This window comes from Xenopus tropicalis, chromosome 8, assembly GCF_000004195.4.
Source record: "Xenopus tropicalis strain Nigerian chromosome 8, UCB_Xtro_10.0, whole genome shotgun sequence".
Classification (NCBI taxonomy): Eukaryota; Metazoa; Chordata; class Amphibia; order Anura; family Pipidae; genus Xenopus; species Xenopus tropicalis.
The window spans coordinates 63134116-63151628 of NC_030684.2; the positions used below are offsets into that span (position 1 = coordinate 63134116).

The 17513-nt window shown below is 37.3% G+C and overlaps 1 protein-coding gene across 3 annotated transcripts in view; it reads left to right on the forward strand.

Moving 5' to 3' along the window:
• The first annotated feature begins 3009 nt into the window (after nt 1-3009).
• Nucleotides 3010-17513, forward strand: part of pof1b (POF1B, actin binding protein) — a 35915-nt gene continuing 21411 nt past the window's right edge. For 2 of the 3 annotated variants that reach the window (XM_012968535.3, XM_012968538.3), the window contains exons 1-3: nt 3010-3116; nt 3931-4200; nt 16783-16842. In XM_012968535.3, the coding sequence (XP_012823989.1) occupies nt 3985-4200; nt 16783-16842 (276 nt within the window). In that variant the 5' untranslated portion in view covers nt 3010-3116; nt 3931-3984. 3 annotated transcript variants of the gene reach the window in all.

Here is a 17513-nt window from a genome sequence, read left to right on the forward strand (position 1 = left end):
TCGAGGCAAATCAGTTACCTCAGGAACCACTGGGAGTGAGGGTCCTAATGTTCTAGGTTGACTTTTAAACCCTCACTGCCCAAAGTTTTGGGTGGGAAGTTGTGTTAGATGAGGCAGCGAGTCATGGTGAGAACCTTGCTATAGGTGGCATTGCTTTAGCTGTATTTACCTTTCTGATAAAGCTTACTTAGTTTTTTTTTACCTTTACTTCTCCTTTAATAGGGTTGGCAAAAGTCCACCCAAGCCATCTTAACAGTTCTGGCTTGAAACTTTTAATAACTTACAAACAGTTTTCAGCTCTCTAGCCAAATAGTGTCTTTCTCTTTTCAATGCAAATTAACAAGATTTATTCATGAGTTTCCAGCATTTTTCTAAAGAATCAGGAAGAAAAAAAAAAACAACTTGTTAGAAAAATGTGTCTGGAAAGTTTCTTAAAACTTCCAGTGAAATGATTTAAAAGGTACAGTACCGAAAGAATGGGGAAATTCATCACACAGTGTCAGATTTCCCCTCCAGGGTGTAACAGTAGAGACAGTAGGTCCAGTGCCTGCAAAAGTATGGAATGGCTAGTGGGGGCATGGCTGATATTCAGTTTCAGCACACGCAGGCTAAACAAATTCAAGGCTGTGAGAATAGAGGACATAAAGATTCTTTTTTCTTTGGAAGCTAGTAACTTTGGTGTTACTTCTAATTGTACCACTGTCAAATGTCTTGATGGCACTCAGCTCATGTGGATGTGCAAGAAATGTGTTTTGATGCCAGTACCTTTAATAAATGCAGTCAGTAAGCACAACCCTTGTGCTGTTTTAAGTTTTCACTTGCTGCTGTGATCATAAATGATCCCTATGACAAAGATGAGGTTGGGGTAAGGCCATAAGTTAAGAATACAGGCCATGGGCTAAGCCACTATTAATCTGCACTTGAGTGGTTGAATAGCTTGGCTGTTTTGAGGGGCACACATTCAGGATCACACAGAACAAATGGTTAGAAAAGGACTGAAGCACATGAAATATCTGTGGACGTGTGGCTAGTTCTGATTTCCCTGCTTCTCCAAGATAGGAACGCATGGATTATTACTCTGAAAGGTGCAAAGGAAAAAGGTCAAATATTTTGACAAATAATTACTTTTTCAATAAATTTGGTTTTTTTTCTTGGTTTTAAACATATGTTAGTTTAATTTGTTTTCCTCACATATAAATTTTACAAACCTGGTTTCCAACTACTGTATGTAACCTGTTAACAGTCAATCATCCATATGTAATAAAAAGCACTAGTTTTTCCCAGGTACAGTAACCCATAGCAACATATCAACAGGTAGCATTGGTCACCTGCTTAAAAGCAAAAATCTTATTGGTTGCTATGGGATACTGTTCCTAGGCAAATCAGTGCCTTTAATTACATAACCCCAACTATGTTATTGATCAATTGCTCAGCGGCATCAGAATAATGGCAACAACTAATGGGTCATCTTGTAGCAGTCTCTGTGACAGACTTTTACATTAAATGCAATACGTGGAACCCTTCTGGCAAATGTAATTTTGGCCAGCCCGATCATATGACATAATGACAGCCCTCTCTTCGCCCTGGGGCCATTCCTTTGGATTACTGTGGGTTCAGGCAGTGTTTGGCCAGCTCTGCTGATTTAGGGGCTAAGTCATTTTGACTTATTAATTGGAGGTTGTGGTGGATTTGATGGTTGTGTAAAGGTGGCCATATATGTTTATATTTAAGTTGTCTTACGAGGAATGTTTAGGTATTAATTGTACGTTTTAATGCAACAATCTTAAACTAACATTCAGATTGAAATTGTAGTATTAATGTTCGAAAAAATAACAAATTGGACCATGTTCTGACCATTAGTAATTGCCAGACATCTGAACAAAAGTTATGTCCCGGAAATACATTGTAGCTCACCCAAGAATATGGTCAGATATACAATAAATGCATTGATATTATCATTACCTGACAGAAATGTTCTCACATGTCGGAAAGACAAAACAACTGATCGCCATGGTATGAAAATTGTTGGGACGATAATTTGGAGCCCACACACATTATATCACTGCATGCACGGCCAGTTTAAAGACAGTGAGTTTGCACTACACCTAGTCTAGTATAAATAAATTTAAAGCAACTGGACTTGTTTGGTTATCATTGAAGACGTTTCACTACTCATCCGAGCAGCTTCTTCAGTTCAACTGACTGGTATGGGAAGTCCTCAGCATATGAACTCTTCCACTAATCCAATCACAATGGCACTATGTAACTCTTCAGTGCCATTGTGATTGGATTAGTGGAAGAGTATATATGCTGAGGACTTCCCATACCAGTTGAACTGAAGAAGCTGCTCGGATTAGTAGTGAAACGTCTTCAATGATTACCAAACAAGTCCAGTTGCTTTAAATTTATTTATACTAGATATACCATGACCTGGATGAATGAAAATCTTCATAGACACTACACCTAGTCCCATCAGGGTGATGATAATCCAGTCCTGGATTTGTAAATGGATTGTAAATGGTACCAAGAAATTGCAACTCAAAGATGGAGCCGCACAGGATCATTATCACCCTTAAGACATGGGCTTAGATCAGGTGAGACCTCTGGAAATATGGGTAGGAGTCTGTGCTGTACAGTACGGATTTAAACAAAATAAAACATATTCTACTTGTTTTTATACTTTTCATTTTCGATGTTCCCAAACTTAAGCTTTAGCTCTGTGCTGCTCTCAGTGTTCTTGTGTGTTAGTCACAAAGCCAAAGACGCAGGCGAGGAATGCTTCTGAGTCTCACTGACAAGTAGGTGTCAGTTCTCGGCTTTCTGGTCACACCCTTGTGCTTGAACAGCAAGCGGCCGGGAGGCGGGCCCAGTCAGTAGTACAGTCCGTCCGTCTGTCATACTTCAGGTAAACACACCTGCAAATTACGCTTCCAGTGCATTCTGCTACGACCAATCAAAAAGCAGAGCTCAGCCTTGAAACATTCTCCAGCCAATTGTGCCGCAGGGTGATTTCATTGCTCCCGCCCCCAGCCCGCTGCAGAATTGATTGTGTGCGCTTCAGTAGGAAGTGGCTCTGTGCGAGGAGAGCTCTAGCCACAGCGCGGGCAAACCCTCAGGTACGATCGTGTCGTCGCTCCTAGGATGCTTCCCTGCTTTCCCACAAAGTATTAGCTACTCCATATTTAGGAGAATGTTGCGCAGACTCCTCTGTAGTTTATATACAAAGTTGTTGCTTTCTCAAGAGTGTGTATTTTTACCTATGTAGTAGAAACAGCATGGCATTTCTTTCCAAACACGGTATATGCTGTGTATACAGTGTTCCATGGCAAGCTAAAGGGTTCTGTAAACTAGAAGACTCTCATATCTAATAATACAATAGATACAATATTTTATAATATAAGGGTCTGGGTTTGTTGTTTACTTCTATTTATGTGTCTAAAGCATGCTCCATAGCTATGTCTTGAAAATACTACTTAGCATATATTTTCTTTGCATGCAGAAATTCTTTTATATAAACTGTATGGCACATTCAGCCTTATAACAAACTTGTTGATCTTGCATCCTGATGCTGGTAATATTTAAAAAAATGTTTACTTCTAACACATAGAATAGCGAGCACCATTGCCTTCCCATAATACAGTAAATCCCTATGTACAACTATACAAACACTAAATCTGACAGGTGGGTGTCCCACACAAAAGGTTTTGCTACATCAGAGTGCTCAAATAGCTCTTTTATTATATCACTTGTTTACACATCAGGGATTTGTCAGACTGAAGAACAGGAAGAAGGGCTATTTGTTTCTCCTTAGAACTAGATCACACACATCTCTGGATTATTCTTGCTTAGCACAGTGCTGTTGTGTAAATGTGATTTATATAGCAGTTAACAATAAAATGCTAGGATCAATAATATTTTTTTGCATTACAGGTTGCACAAAGCTTATTCAGCTGACAAAGGACCTGCCCTGCTCCTGGTGAAAAGATGTCTACCTCTTCTGGTTATTGGGTGTCTGAGAATGGAAGTACTTCTGACAGGGACAATGTATTCTATGAACGAGTGAGGACCTACAGTCCAGTCACTAAAATGGTTCCAGCTATGGATAATGCACCTTTGAGTCCTCCAGCCAATCTTCCAAGCCCAGTGTACCAGACTGTGATCTCACCTGAAGCACAGTTTCAAAGAGTTCAACATATTCAGGTGGGACAATCTTCTGCTTCCTCCACTATAATGGAATGTGTGCTCTGTGCCTACTGTTACTATGACAGTACAACACATTTTATTCTACATACTGTCATTAGTATTGGTGCTTCTGTTAAACATAGAACAACACAACATTTATTGCACTATGTTCTACATTAACCTTGTATTACAGTTCCTATCACTCAACACCGTAGGCAAATGCTGATAGTCTTAGTGCAACAATTTGTCATTCTCTGTGTAGATGCTAAAGGAAAACTGTGAGTTTATGCAGTGGTCCTAAACTTTGGGCAATCATGCCAGGCTCAGTCTGAAGTTCAGCTTCAATATCCATGGAAATCAACCTTAAAGGGCAATTTGGACGAGGTTTATAGGGACACTACACTAAATATTCTTAGAACAATGGTTGCACAGTTAATACATCCATGTTTCCATGTATTTGTAACCTAGTAATAAGCTACTGAGGTCATGACAAAATATTGGACCTCAAAGGTGGTGTGAACTTTAAAGTTATAACTGTATACCTTTTATGGAAAATACTACAGTTTACCCTTACATGTAGCTTTGTGACTCCACATGTGGAGGAAGAGTGGAATCTTATTGAAACTGGTCCCAGGTTTGCCTGCCCCTTTGCAAAATTGTTTATTTACTTTTAATCCTCCTGCTGGATTAATTTGCCAGTCTGGAATTAAATCCTTTCCTGTTTTCAGAAAGTGGTAAGTTCCTCTGACCTACTTCTCACAGGGCTACAGCTCCAATGCAACTAATATATCTTCACTTATCTCTGGTTTCAAACTATAGAATTTACCTTTCCGAATCTGTGTGAATAAACGTGTTCATTTATTTGAATTTTCTTTCTAAGGCATTTTATGCAATGGGCTTTTTAGAAAGCTTGGGACTTTTCAAATCCTATCTTGTTATATTCACATACACGCCTCTTCATTATAACAGCTTTGATCCTTCAACCGTTTCCAGCTAAACTGCCACACCTATTTTCCAGCTGTGACTTTTCAGTTTCCAGCATTCTTTGACAGTCAGAACTTTGCCAGGGGATGTTGAGAGTTAACGAAAATAACACAAAAAGGGAAAATAAATGTATTACTCAATAAATGCTTTTATTTGATTACATTTAAGAGAACCAGTATGGTTTGTGTTCACAACGGCTGCTAGTGCTTTGGGGCATTGCAAAGGTTAGCGGGCAGTCCAGTTTCTATAAGGTGGTTTACATTTGTTTTATTTTTCTGCTGAATGTTCAGGAAAACACATTGACATTGGATGCTTTATTTTTCTGTATATACTTGTTTATTGATGTGAAGCTAATGGGAGGCACTGTACTGAATTTCTTTGAACCAAACCAGTTAAAGGTTTGCGTTGTTTAGCAAGTAGTTCCTGTTTATTTACAAAGCTTTTCTAGGCTGGGCTACCAAAAGAGTCCATAGAGTATTGGGAATCCCTAGCAATGCTATAAAACCTAGTCATACTGTGCATTATATAGTTTGCTTGAGCAAGAAGAAAGATCCCTATCCTTCCTGGCACTCAATTATTTCATAATCCGTATGTACAATTTCCATTGCAAAGTCAGTTTTAAGGGACGTAGAATAATCACACAGTGGTGCAGCCCTTGCACTGAGGCCTTTAAGACAGAACTTAAAGACAAAACTGCAGCCCTTAGAAGCCCTTTCCCACCTGCAGCTGCAACACATTTAATTTAGTGATTACCACCCTGTGGGACACATGTCTTTTATTCCCAAATAATACCAGTCTAGTGGCATATGTGTGTGTCACAGTGGCACTGTTTCAGTCAAAAAAACCTTGTATGCAAAAAACAAAAAAAGTCATATTAACAAGTCTTGGAACCATCAAGCAGGCACAGGGCCACAAAAATCCAGCAGCAGGCTTAATCCAATTTACAGGCCTCTTGCAGGACAGCCTTGAACGATCAATGTAATCTAGGGGCAAGGCTTTGCTATATAGCTGTGTTATGTTGCTAATGCTTGTCTAGTTCTCCAGAAAGTGCCTGCATTCAAACCAGGACGGATTGTGTGTGTGTGTGATATGTCGCTAGGCAGAGCTTACTGCTGTCAGCAATGCTCTTATTGCCGAGATGACGCGCACATATAAATTACACATTCAGCTTTGTTCAGAACCGAGTTACAGAGACGTTGCCTAGATAATAGTATGTTTGACTAAAAGAGCAGAAATCTGTTGTACTTATTCAGAATCTGTAGCTGAGCGCATAGCTACATTCATTCACTTTTTGCCCTGGATCCATTCTATTGCAACTCCTAGTACTGCAGTGTTACTTTTTCCGACACATTACTACTTTTGTCTTTCCTCATTTTTTTTTCTTTTATTCGCTGTCACAGTGATGTCTGTTGTAAACTCTGCTCAGCTCCCTCCCAGTATTATATATGTGTTAAAAAATTTAATAAAATACTACACAATGGGGCTGATTCATCAAAGTACGAGTTCAAATCCCGAAATGGGAAAAGTTTGGATTAAATACCATTCCATCACAAATTTCACGAAAATGCTTACGAAAAATTGTATTAGTTACAATAATATTGTATTGGCAATCCAAAAGTCACAAAATTTTCATATCCAAACTATCGTAAACGGCGGGAAAATCTTTCTTTGATCCTTCTTTGCATGATTTTGGAAGCCTCCCACAGGACTCAATGGCACTCTGCAGCTCCAACCTGGCCCAAGAAAAGTCACGATACCAAAGCTTGAATGAATCCGAAACTTTTCATACTCGGTGCGACAATAAGATTTTGTCGCACAAATTTTGTTGCAAAGTACAAAAAAGTCGCACAAATATACGCACAGTATGAACAAATACAATTTTTTTGTATTTTGTACGTGTCGTACTTTAATAAATCAGCCCCATACTGTATAAGTAAATGTTTTTTTTTATTATGCTGGATAGACCCAGTAAAAAAAGTAGATGTGGAGAGGAGTACTTTATTAACTCAACAGTACAAATCATGATGTAGCAAATTTTCCACTCTTATGTATATTGAAATTTTTACACAGGTTATCAGATGAGTACTTGGCTGGGGTATTTACAATAATTCAAGTGCTTGTTTGGTGACTCAAGGCCTTTTGCTAACAGTACAGCTGCTTTTAACTCCTATTATTTGGGCTGGGGCCTGTTAAATGCTTTTTGTCCTGCATTTATTGTATTATCTCTCTAGCAACAACCATTGTCCTGTTTGTTCCCCAGCTATGGAAGATTAGACGGCAATAACCATTGTTAGAGCAGATGCTAGGGCCTGGAACCATTTCTTGCAACTACTACCATCAATTATAGTTCAACTCCCTGTTAGAAAGAAGAATTATGTTGTAAATCTTTCTGTCTGTCTGGGATCTTGGCAAATCAATACTTTATTTCCTTTCTTTTAGGTGAACAATTAGGTTAAGTAGGGAAAACAATTTTGCCATAATAAACGGGTCCTGTTTTATTTCTACTATATCCTACCATTTAAGGTAACTATTATAAATAAGTTATTGAATTTGTTGTCAAGATTTAAAAACAAAACAAAAACAAAAAAAGGGAAAAAACACAGTAAAACAGGCCTGGCAATTTGTGGATTCTGGGCTGATGTGAGATGCCATAGACAGTTACTATTTAGTGGGCAGGCGGGCTGTTTGGGCCTTTGTGTACTTGCAATGCCAGTTCAGGGCCTTTTATTTTAACATTATGAAATTCACATTTGCACCTTTTTCATTACTCAATACAATATAATGTTGTATATGAGGGTAAAAGGTTTTGCAGTAGGACTCCTGATGCCTAAAGTAAAGTACCACTGCCTGTGCCCAGTGCCATTGGAAAATTAGCAACCGAAACACTGTAAAATAACTAATTTGCGTTCCGTATTATTTTAAAGTAATATCCAAGAGACTGTATTCGATCCAGCAAATAAAGAGTTATTTGTTTTGAGATTCACTCTTGCCTACATTATAGAGAGATTGTTCTGTATTTTTGGTAAGAATGGTTAACCCTTTTCTACCAGTAGAGCAAGTGTCCACCTGAGAGAGTGCCATGTAATGCATGCTCTGCCAGAAGTTGCAGGGATTTCAGATGTATATGGCCAAGTCTAAGACTTACCATCTAAAAGTGAGGGCTAATACTATTGTATCAATTGTTGTGGATCTTTCAGAATAGCAGCAGTCAAAATGCCACTTCCCATTCATCCTAATGAAAAATGCATTTCCTGTTTCAATGAATGTTAAGAGCGCAGATGAGAGCAAGGCTTAAACGCAGGCCAAGAGACAGCCCAGTGTGGCAGCAACCTAGAGGATTCCAACAAGGTCTTTTGATTCTTCAACAGAGTTCTGCAGAGACTGAAACAATGAAATTACAATGAAGTCTTAAGAGTGTTTTGACAATGCAACTATTTTTTTTAAAACATATGGCAAAAAAAATGCTTTTAATTATGGCTTCTAATTAATAATTATACATATAAGACTATAAAGTTTTTTGTTTTGCAAATATTCACTGGATATGCTGACATTTGTGTCGCATTTTTGCAAATTCATGCGTGGCAAAAAAATTCCCTCATCACTAGAGATAAGCGAATCTGTCCCATTCCGGGCAAAAATTCGCAAAACACAGGTGTCATGCAACTTTTTTGACGCAACCATTTTTACGCAGTCGTGACTATCTTTGACGCACAACAAATTTTTTTTCGCTGAAGTTTTGCAAAACAATTTGCAAATGGCAAAATGTGGAAATTTGCTGCAAATCCATGCCTTGTGAAAAAAATTGCTCATTACTGTTAATGGTAGATGCCCTTTATGGTTATTTAATAAAATGCACTGTATAGTGACTATTTGGTGCCCCTCTAAAACCCTCTCTCTCCTTGCCACATATCCAAATTACCCCAACAATAAATGAAAGCTAATTAAGGGTTGTAAAAATGTATGTGTGGCATAGAGCAAACAAGGGCCTTTGTAATCCATAAGTAGAAGTGCAGAACTGCTGATTGTCAGTGCCTTTGCATCAGACTTTCTTTTACGTAGTTAGTGCATAGTCCAAATTACATTCTGCTTAGAGCCACAGTCTGTAAAATATTAATCCATGCTTGCAGGGTTTCCCTTATAAATGTGAAAGCATCACTTATTCATTGACAAATAATGTTGGCACCTAAAATTATTTATTTATTCACTAATCAAGCCATTATTATGCCCAGCTTTAGAATTCTAGTAGTCAGTAATTTGCACCTGAAACCTAACTTACCTACTCCATTAAAATGCATAGAATCATTCTAAAAATAAAAGACACTTGCCTATTTGTCATTAGTAGGTGCAGTCCACCTTTACATTAACTTTTAAAATGTTATAGATATTCTAAAAACTTTGCAGATGGCCTTCATAATTTATTTTGTATAGTTTTGAATTATCAGCCTTACTATTCTGGCTCAGACTGCTACTTAAAATTACATCTAGTTCTCATTTTTATTTTCATATCTTCTACTGTTCATCTTCCATTGCTCTCTAGTTCCTTATGCAGTTCATTCCTACCAACCAATTTAGCAGAGTAAGCTTCAAGCCTGTAAGGGGCAGAACATTTTAGTAGTATTGCCTTGGGCATCAAAAACTAGTTGACCCAGCTTTGCCTACACATTTTCATTCATCTTCTATACATATTTGTAAGATATCTATAAAGGCTTTTTATTTGTGTACTGTATGTTAGTAACTTTTAAAATCCTACCCTTTTTGTTGCCCTTGTCTGTGTGTATAGTACCTTGTAAATTGGGGCTTCTAAGGTGACTTTACCTTCCATTCCATAGTTAAAAATTAAAAAAAAGTCTGTGTGCTTTACTGTAGATATATATTTTTAGCTTTGTTCAGCATGCCTTGAATCTGCAAGTTTGCTAATTCCGGCTTAACTGTAGAAGACAAAAAAGAGCAAGACGTGTGTTGTACAAATGCTGTAAAATTTGGCTTCCTGTGTCTTTCCTTGTTAAATCAGCTCATTGAACTCCCACTAACTCTACAGTTTGCTGGATTTTATTGTATTTTAGTTCAGCAGACATAAAAAGAAATGGCACCAAACACAATCAACACGATTTAAAAATGCAAAAAAACCCAAATAAGCAATTTAACTATTTCTTGTTTTTAAGCTATGCAAAATCCTTTTACCTACTTACACAGAACAGTAGAAAGTTAAAGGAACAGTAACAACAAAAAATGAAAGAGCTTTAAAGTAATAAAAATATAATGCACTGTTGCCCTGCACTGGAAAAACTGGTGTGTTTGCTACAGTAACACTACTATAATTTATATAATAAGCTGCTGTGTAGCCATTGGGGCAGCCATTCAAGCTGGAAAAAAGGAGAAAAGGCACAGGTTACATAGCAGATAACAGATAAGTTCTGTAGAATACAATAGTGTTTTATCTGTTATCTGCTATGTGCCTGTGCCTTTTCTCCTTTGAATGGCTGCCTCCATGGCTACATAGCAGCTTATTTATATAAATTATAGTAGACTTTCTGAAGGTAAACACACAACGTTTACCAGTGCAGGGCAGCAGCACATTATATTTTAGTTACTTTTATACACTTTCATTTTTTGGTGTTACTGTTCCTTTAAGAAACATGATAGCATCTCCCTCCCTTCAAAGTCGAAGTTATGCTTAATGGTCTGTAATGCCTGAGAACTATGATTATACCTACTTTTGTGCAAGAATAAATGCTTACATTAAAGACCATAAACCATCACTAACACCCACTGAAATAAGAGGAATGATTGGAATTTAGCACACAAATAATTCCGTGGAAGTATATATAGGTGTCTGTCGTGTATTGCCGAAGGCACTAATGATCTGTTGTTTTTTCATTTCTACTATGTCTGTCACTATATTCAAAAGAAGATTTAGATATGATGTTCTCCTCATTAGTGGCTTCTCCAGTTATACCATGTAAAAGAGTACAGGTGTGGGATGCAGAATTATTACCTTAAAATCATTTTTCCAGAAGTCTCCCAAGTATGGGAAGTCCATTTCCCAGAAAGTCTGCACTCTAAAAGCTTGTGTTTAGCTGTGCTTCTAACTGCTCATTACAGTATTGCTCAAACAGTTTTCAATAATTTATCTAGTAAATAGTATAGAGGATGGCAAGTGAAGCTACAGTGCACAAGCACATACTTGTAGGACATTAGCTTGAGGATAATTCTTGTAGATGGGAGGGAGGAGAAATGCTGCAGAGTCAGAATGCACTCATTATTTGAAGCATGTTATTGATGAATTCAGCACTGCCATCCATTAAATCATTGTTATAATTATGACTGTATACGTGGCACAACAGTATGGAGAAGACTCATTCACTGTTTTTATTTTTACAATGAAATCCCAGAAGGATCCCAGAAGACCTTTCCATGCAGATCATAAATGTGCAAGCAACTCTGCCATGTGGATTGGGTAACCTCACTGCAGTGTCAACCAAACTTTGCCTTTCTTGCCAACATACGAGCAGTTCTCTGTGAAAGTTTTCTTGCTCTTCCAGATCTTGCCTTGACTTCCGCAGTTTTCTTAAAGGAGAACTATAACCCCCAGGCACAAAAAGCACCCATAACTATCGCTGCCTGGACCCCACTCACCTCTCCCTTTTATAGCATTATTTTTAAGTTTAATGTCTATCCCTATCTCTAACCGCTAACTAAAAATGCAGAGAAGCACAGCCACGTATCTCGCCGACACTGCGGGGTGAACCTGCTTACGCACACACAATTGGAAGTAGCAGGAAATCCGCTTCAACTTGCATGCGCAAGCAGGTTAGGTGTCGGTGGTGGGACCAGAAGTTTCTTCAGTCGGTAAGAAGATGCCGGGCAGGTAGGGCGCTGTGCTCCTCTGCATTATTAGCAATAGGCACAGCCATGAAACAATTAAAAACAATGCAATAAGGGAGAGGTATGGGGAGTCTAGACAGGCTAGACAGTGATATTTATGTGTTCTTTTTGCGCCCGGGGGTATAGTTCTCCTTTAAATGCATTTAAAGCAAATATTATGGACAGTCTCTTTCCCCTGCTCTGTAGGCATCAGTTAGCTTTATTTTCAGATCCTAAATCGGGCGCATAGAGGAGTCCATGGTTGTTGAGTGATAGCCCAAAGCCAAAGATTTTATTAAGCATTGCAATTTGTAACCGGTGATAACTCCTATTGGCTTATAAAGCCTAATGACAGTTAGGGTTAGGAATTCTGCAAAATCCATGTTTATCACTGTACAAGTGAAGGGTGCCAAAATTTGCACATGCCACAGTTACCTATGTTTTAAAGTTTGTGAAATGAAATGTAACTTTGCATTAACATTTGCAAGTATGTTGTTTTTAACCCATTGATTCCAGCAGTATTTCAATGTAGCATTGTCATTACCAACACCGAGTGAACTGAATTTAAAACCATAAGTGCGCATCCCAGACCGTTTGAAATCTTGCGATATCAGTGACATCAATGGGCGTCAGCGTCACAGCGGTAGGCCCATTGACGTCACTGATATTGCGAGATTTAAAACAGTCTGGGATGTGCACTTTGGGTTTTAAGTTTAGCTCACTCTGTGTTGGTGATGGGGAATGCTACACTGAAAAAGGGGATGTGAGGTCCCTGAAACGCATTTACCATCCTTGCTGATTGCTCCTAATAAACCACTTCAGAGGCAGTTTCTGCACCCGCATAAACATGAGTGACATCCATCTGTATTTGCATGTGATATGTTTGCAATCGGAAGCCTCAGTTCTTGGTTCAGTGCACACACTGTTAAGGAACTATATTGATTTAAAAGAACTGTTTTAGAGGACACCGTTGATTCTCTTTTTGCTGCATGGTTTCAGCAGTAGTTCTATGCTACTGTCACTTACAAAATGAATTATGTAATTTGGCCTGGGAGTGCCCACATTTAAATAACATTTTACAGTGCTGAACATCCTTGTAGCGCTTTATAAATGAAGTTATACATACATACAACTGTATTACTGCATTCATTCAGAAAAGCAGGTGCTACAAATATATATATAACCAACTCCAACTCTTGTTGATGATTGTTTGTTTTAGAGCGCCCTCCAGAGCAGGTCTCAATGGGGATGTGACCGTGTTAAAAAAAAATTGTAGTCGAGAGTTTTGACACCTTTCCTCCTTTTAAGCAGTAGCCGTCCTGTACCTTTGCATTAGATCACTACTTCTGTAGTCAATTAACCTTCTACTGTTTTTGGATTGTACAATCATTTTTCATGTATTCTGTAAAACGAGAACTATAGATACTGATGCAGAAAAGGGTTATAGAAAAGTATATAGTGCAGAGCTACCAACCCGGGGCAAATCTTTTGAAGGCAGTGATGTCACTGTGCTCACTCTCGCATTCATTCGCCTGAAGCCACTGATTGTTTGCTGTATTTGCGCAGACGATCTGATGATGTCACTGAATGCTTGCCGCATACGTGCACACTGAAGTTCACACACAAACTGCAAAAACTTAGGAGAATACTTTATAAGGTGAAGGGATGAAGTAGGGGAAATTGTCTGCTCTGATAGTGAATGTACTGCTAAATGCAAAGATTAGGGGACATTACTTAAAAAATACATTTCCTTGTCTTTTCATTTTTTTTTTTAAACCCAAACCTTAAAAAGGGTTATTATTTGTGGTATACTATTTGAAATAAGTAACATTTTAAAGCAAGTAACTCTTTCAAGCAAGTCATAGGTGATGCACCAGCTTCTGGAAATAATATTCAGAGATTGAGAACTTTGAGTCCTATGTTTTGTCCAGTGCTTGATACTACTAGGCTTACATCAGTGCAGCTTATTTTCTTTATGATGAATACATTTGTGTGCCTTTGGGGGAAAGTTGTGTTTGCATATGACTTCATTAGGTGAAAGGCAAGCATATTATAATTTGACTTGACTCATTTCTGTATGGTAGTTCTTAGCACTGTAACCATAATCATGTACAGGATGTTAGGCTTCTGATTTGCATGCTCCATAATCTCCTAGCTGAAATAGTTGAAAGGTGCTTTAACACCTCATTGCTTGTTATACAGACTTACTCACATGCTTTTAAAGTATTAGAAGTAATAAAATTAATCTTTCTTAGCATTTAGAGCATGAATGCTATTCTTCTAAAGCTATTTTAAGGGCAGTAATCTGTCCTATTATTACAGGGGAAACACCCAGTATATTTTCCTTTTCCCCCCTGTCATCACAGGAAGATAAGGTGACATTGATTTCACCTATATCATTTTAAAAGACTAGTGCAATTACAAATAGCTTCTCTGTATTGGCGAAGGAAAGTTTTTTTAATTCATTACAAAGGCACCATAATCAAGAGCATGGCTGCACAATTGGTTGCACCAGTAAATTGCATGGAATAGTATTTTAACTTACAGGACACACAATGAATATTGAACATGGGATTCATTCCCACATGTCTGTTTTTGGCCAGTAATCACACCCATGTGCTACTTATGGCAGTTTCATAAATTATTATGGGAGTTATTTAAAACAATTAGGGACAATTTATTACTAAAATTACCAGGATGCTTCTCACACGTTGCACTCTCACACTTTTTAACAGTTTAATGGCAACATTATAAGTGATGCTTAAATTAAATGAAGCTATTAACTGGGATATGCTCAAGGAGTTCTGCTGTTTTGCACAGTATGTATGTAGATATACCTTTATTTATAAGTCCTAGAAAGATACATAGTGCTGTATAAAAGTACACACAGGGAGGATAAATACAATAAGTATAAATACACAGCCATTAAGTGACATGTGGTAAGAGACACAGTAGAAAGGTGGTCCCTAAAAGCTTACAGTCTAAGTGGGTAGATGAGGGGAAAATGTGAACAATGTTTGCTATATCAAATATGAGTAGAGGATAATATGTTAAAAAAAATGTTTCTTACCACACATATCATATATATATATATATATATATATATATATTACAGATAATATAATAACTATATATAGTTATTATATAATGTCAGTTACAGCAGGCACTCGCGTATAGTCCTATTTAGGTGGCCTGGGTGCAGTCCAAAGGAAGGAGTATTCAATATGTACAACCCAGGACTTAAAGAGAGCAGAAAACACTTCAAACACGTCTTTAAGTCCTGAGTTGTGTGGACCTTAATATAATATATATATAATTTTATTTAAATATTGCCTACGTTGGTCTCCGATAGCCCAAGGATTGGGATGGGACTGCTTAACGCGTTTATTAAAAAATACTGTTAGAAGAGATAATTATTAGGCTGTGGCCATAATCCAGGTGCCACCTTTAATACAGCAACACCTTTGGCTCAAAGCCCAATGAAACAGGTAGAGTTCCCAAAGAACTGATTTGTCAGCAGAGTATTTTTAGAGACACTCCTTTCTCATCTGGTGAACGCCCCTACTGTAGGTCTGTACCACCTTATCAGTCATAGATGAATATGTGATGCAAAATCTGAGGTTTCTGGATATCCACGCAATAGGGCCTTAGGAACAAATGGCTTAGGTATGCATCTGTGTATGACATTCTGTTTATACTCTGGAGTTGTCCATAATTATCACTTACCTGTTTTTCTGGCCTTTCAGGGGTTAGGATTATCTAAATTAGTAATGGAATGCATATTTGTTGCATAGTGGCCTAATAATTTATTCTTTGTAATTGTGCAAGGTTAATTAGTGCAATTAAGTTGGACACAAGGTGCAAGTACCTTGTGTATTAAAATGCATTTATTTCATTTTATTGGTGTGATGCTAGATAGAACCTGAAACATCATCTTGAAACACCCATAAATTAAAAGCTAATTTTTAAATTTGTTTTGAAACTTATTTTATATATTAATGGAATCAATAAACTGGCTCAAACTTATTAAATAAAAGAATTATAAGCATACAAGTAAGAGCATGTTGCTTGACCAACATTTATAATTACACAACATCATATTCATTTATAATTTACACAACAACAGATTTCACTGTGTTTGCAGCACCTGTTATCCCAATGGAATCTTGGGCTAGATGAGACAGCAGATCCTACCACCTCACTCATACATTTTATTTTGTAACTGCAGAAGTATTTCACATAATGAAGACATGAGGGATTTGGCATGTATTTTATTTTAACAGTTGACTGTTAATAAGCTGTAACAACTAGAGCAATTTGTAGTTTAAATAAAAAAATTTCAAATGGCAGTTTTCTGTTTCTACAGTAACTCACAGCAGTGCAATGTCTCAGGGTATGTTCACTTGTGGTTTAATATAAATTGTGGCAAATATAATTCAAACAATTAAACATTTTTGTTGGGTGTAATTTGATTTCTACGTCATTATTCATTTATTCATGAATTGCTTAGTGTGCTACAGTGTCTTGGATTGTATGCATAACTCATTTTTAGCGCCCAAAAATACCCTTTTATTGAAAAATGAGTTCAATGCATTGACCCTTTAAGAAACTAAATACAAAGTAATAATATGGTAACTCCTTTAAGCGAAATTAGACTGATGGACATTCCTTTAGACTAACCATATTTGTTGGCAATCTAGATACAATTTCAAGAAGATATGTGTAAGTAACTATAGTTCCCTTGTTTTGCAGGAGGTTCCTAGCTCACAACAAGAAACTGTAAGAACATACATCATTCAAAACACTGAGCAGGTAAGATTTACTTTTTCATATTTATATTGTAACCTGTATCAAGTATACAAGTATCTTATTTATTTCTTAGGGAAAATAAGTTTTAATTGTGTTTTGAAGTTTATTTTTTAATTAAAGGGCCACAGTGCCCTCAGTTTTTTCTTCTCAATTGTGCATTGAACAGTGAAATGCTAATTCTGAGTTGTATGGCATCTTACTGTGCCCCCATAGCTTACTGGTTACATCTCTTTCTTCTCCTTTAACACAATAGTGGCTTAGACAAGGCCAGAACATCACGATATAGACATTTTTGTTTTAGTTACTCCTTGGGGCCCATTCATTAAAGTATGAATCTGAATCACGAAATCTGATAATTTCTGATAATCGCAAAAGTCACAAATTCATTTCTTTCAAATATGAAGATTTCGTACTTATGATCCGAAATTATCCAATATGAAAATCACAAAATTATCGTATCCGAATGATCGTAAACGGCGGGAAAACTTTTCTGACTTTGAACCTTCAGTGCCTGATTTTAGAAGCCTCCCATAGGACTCAATGGCACTCTGCAGCTCCCACCTGGCCAAAGGAAAGTCAAGATACCGAAGTTTGAATGAATCAGAAACTTTCATATTCGTTGCGACAAATACAATTTTGTACGAAAAAGTCACGCAAATTAATGAAAATATTGT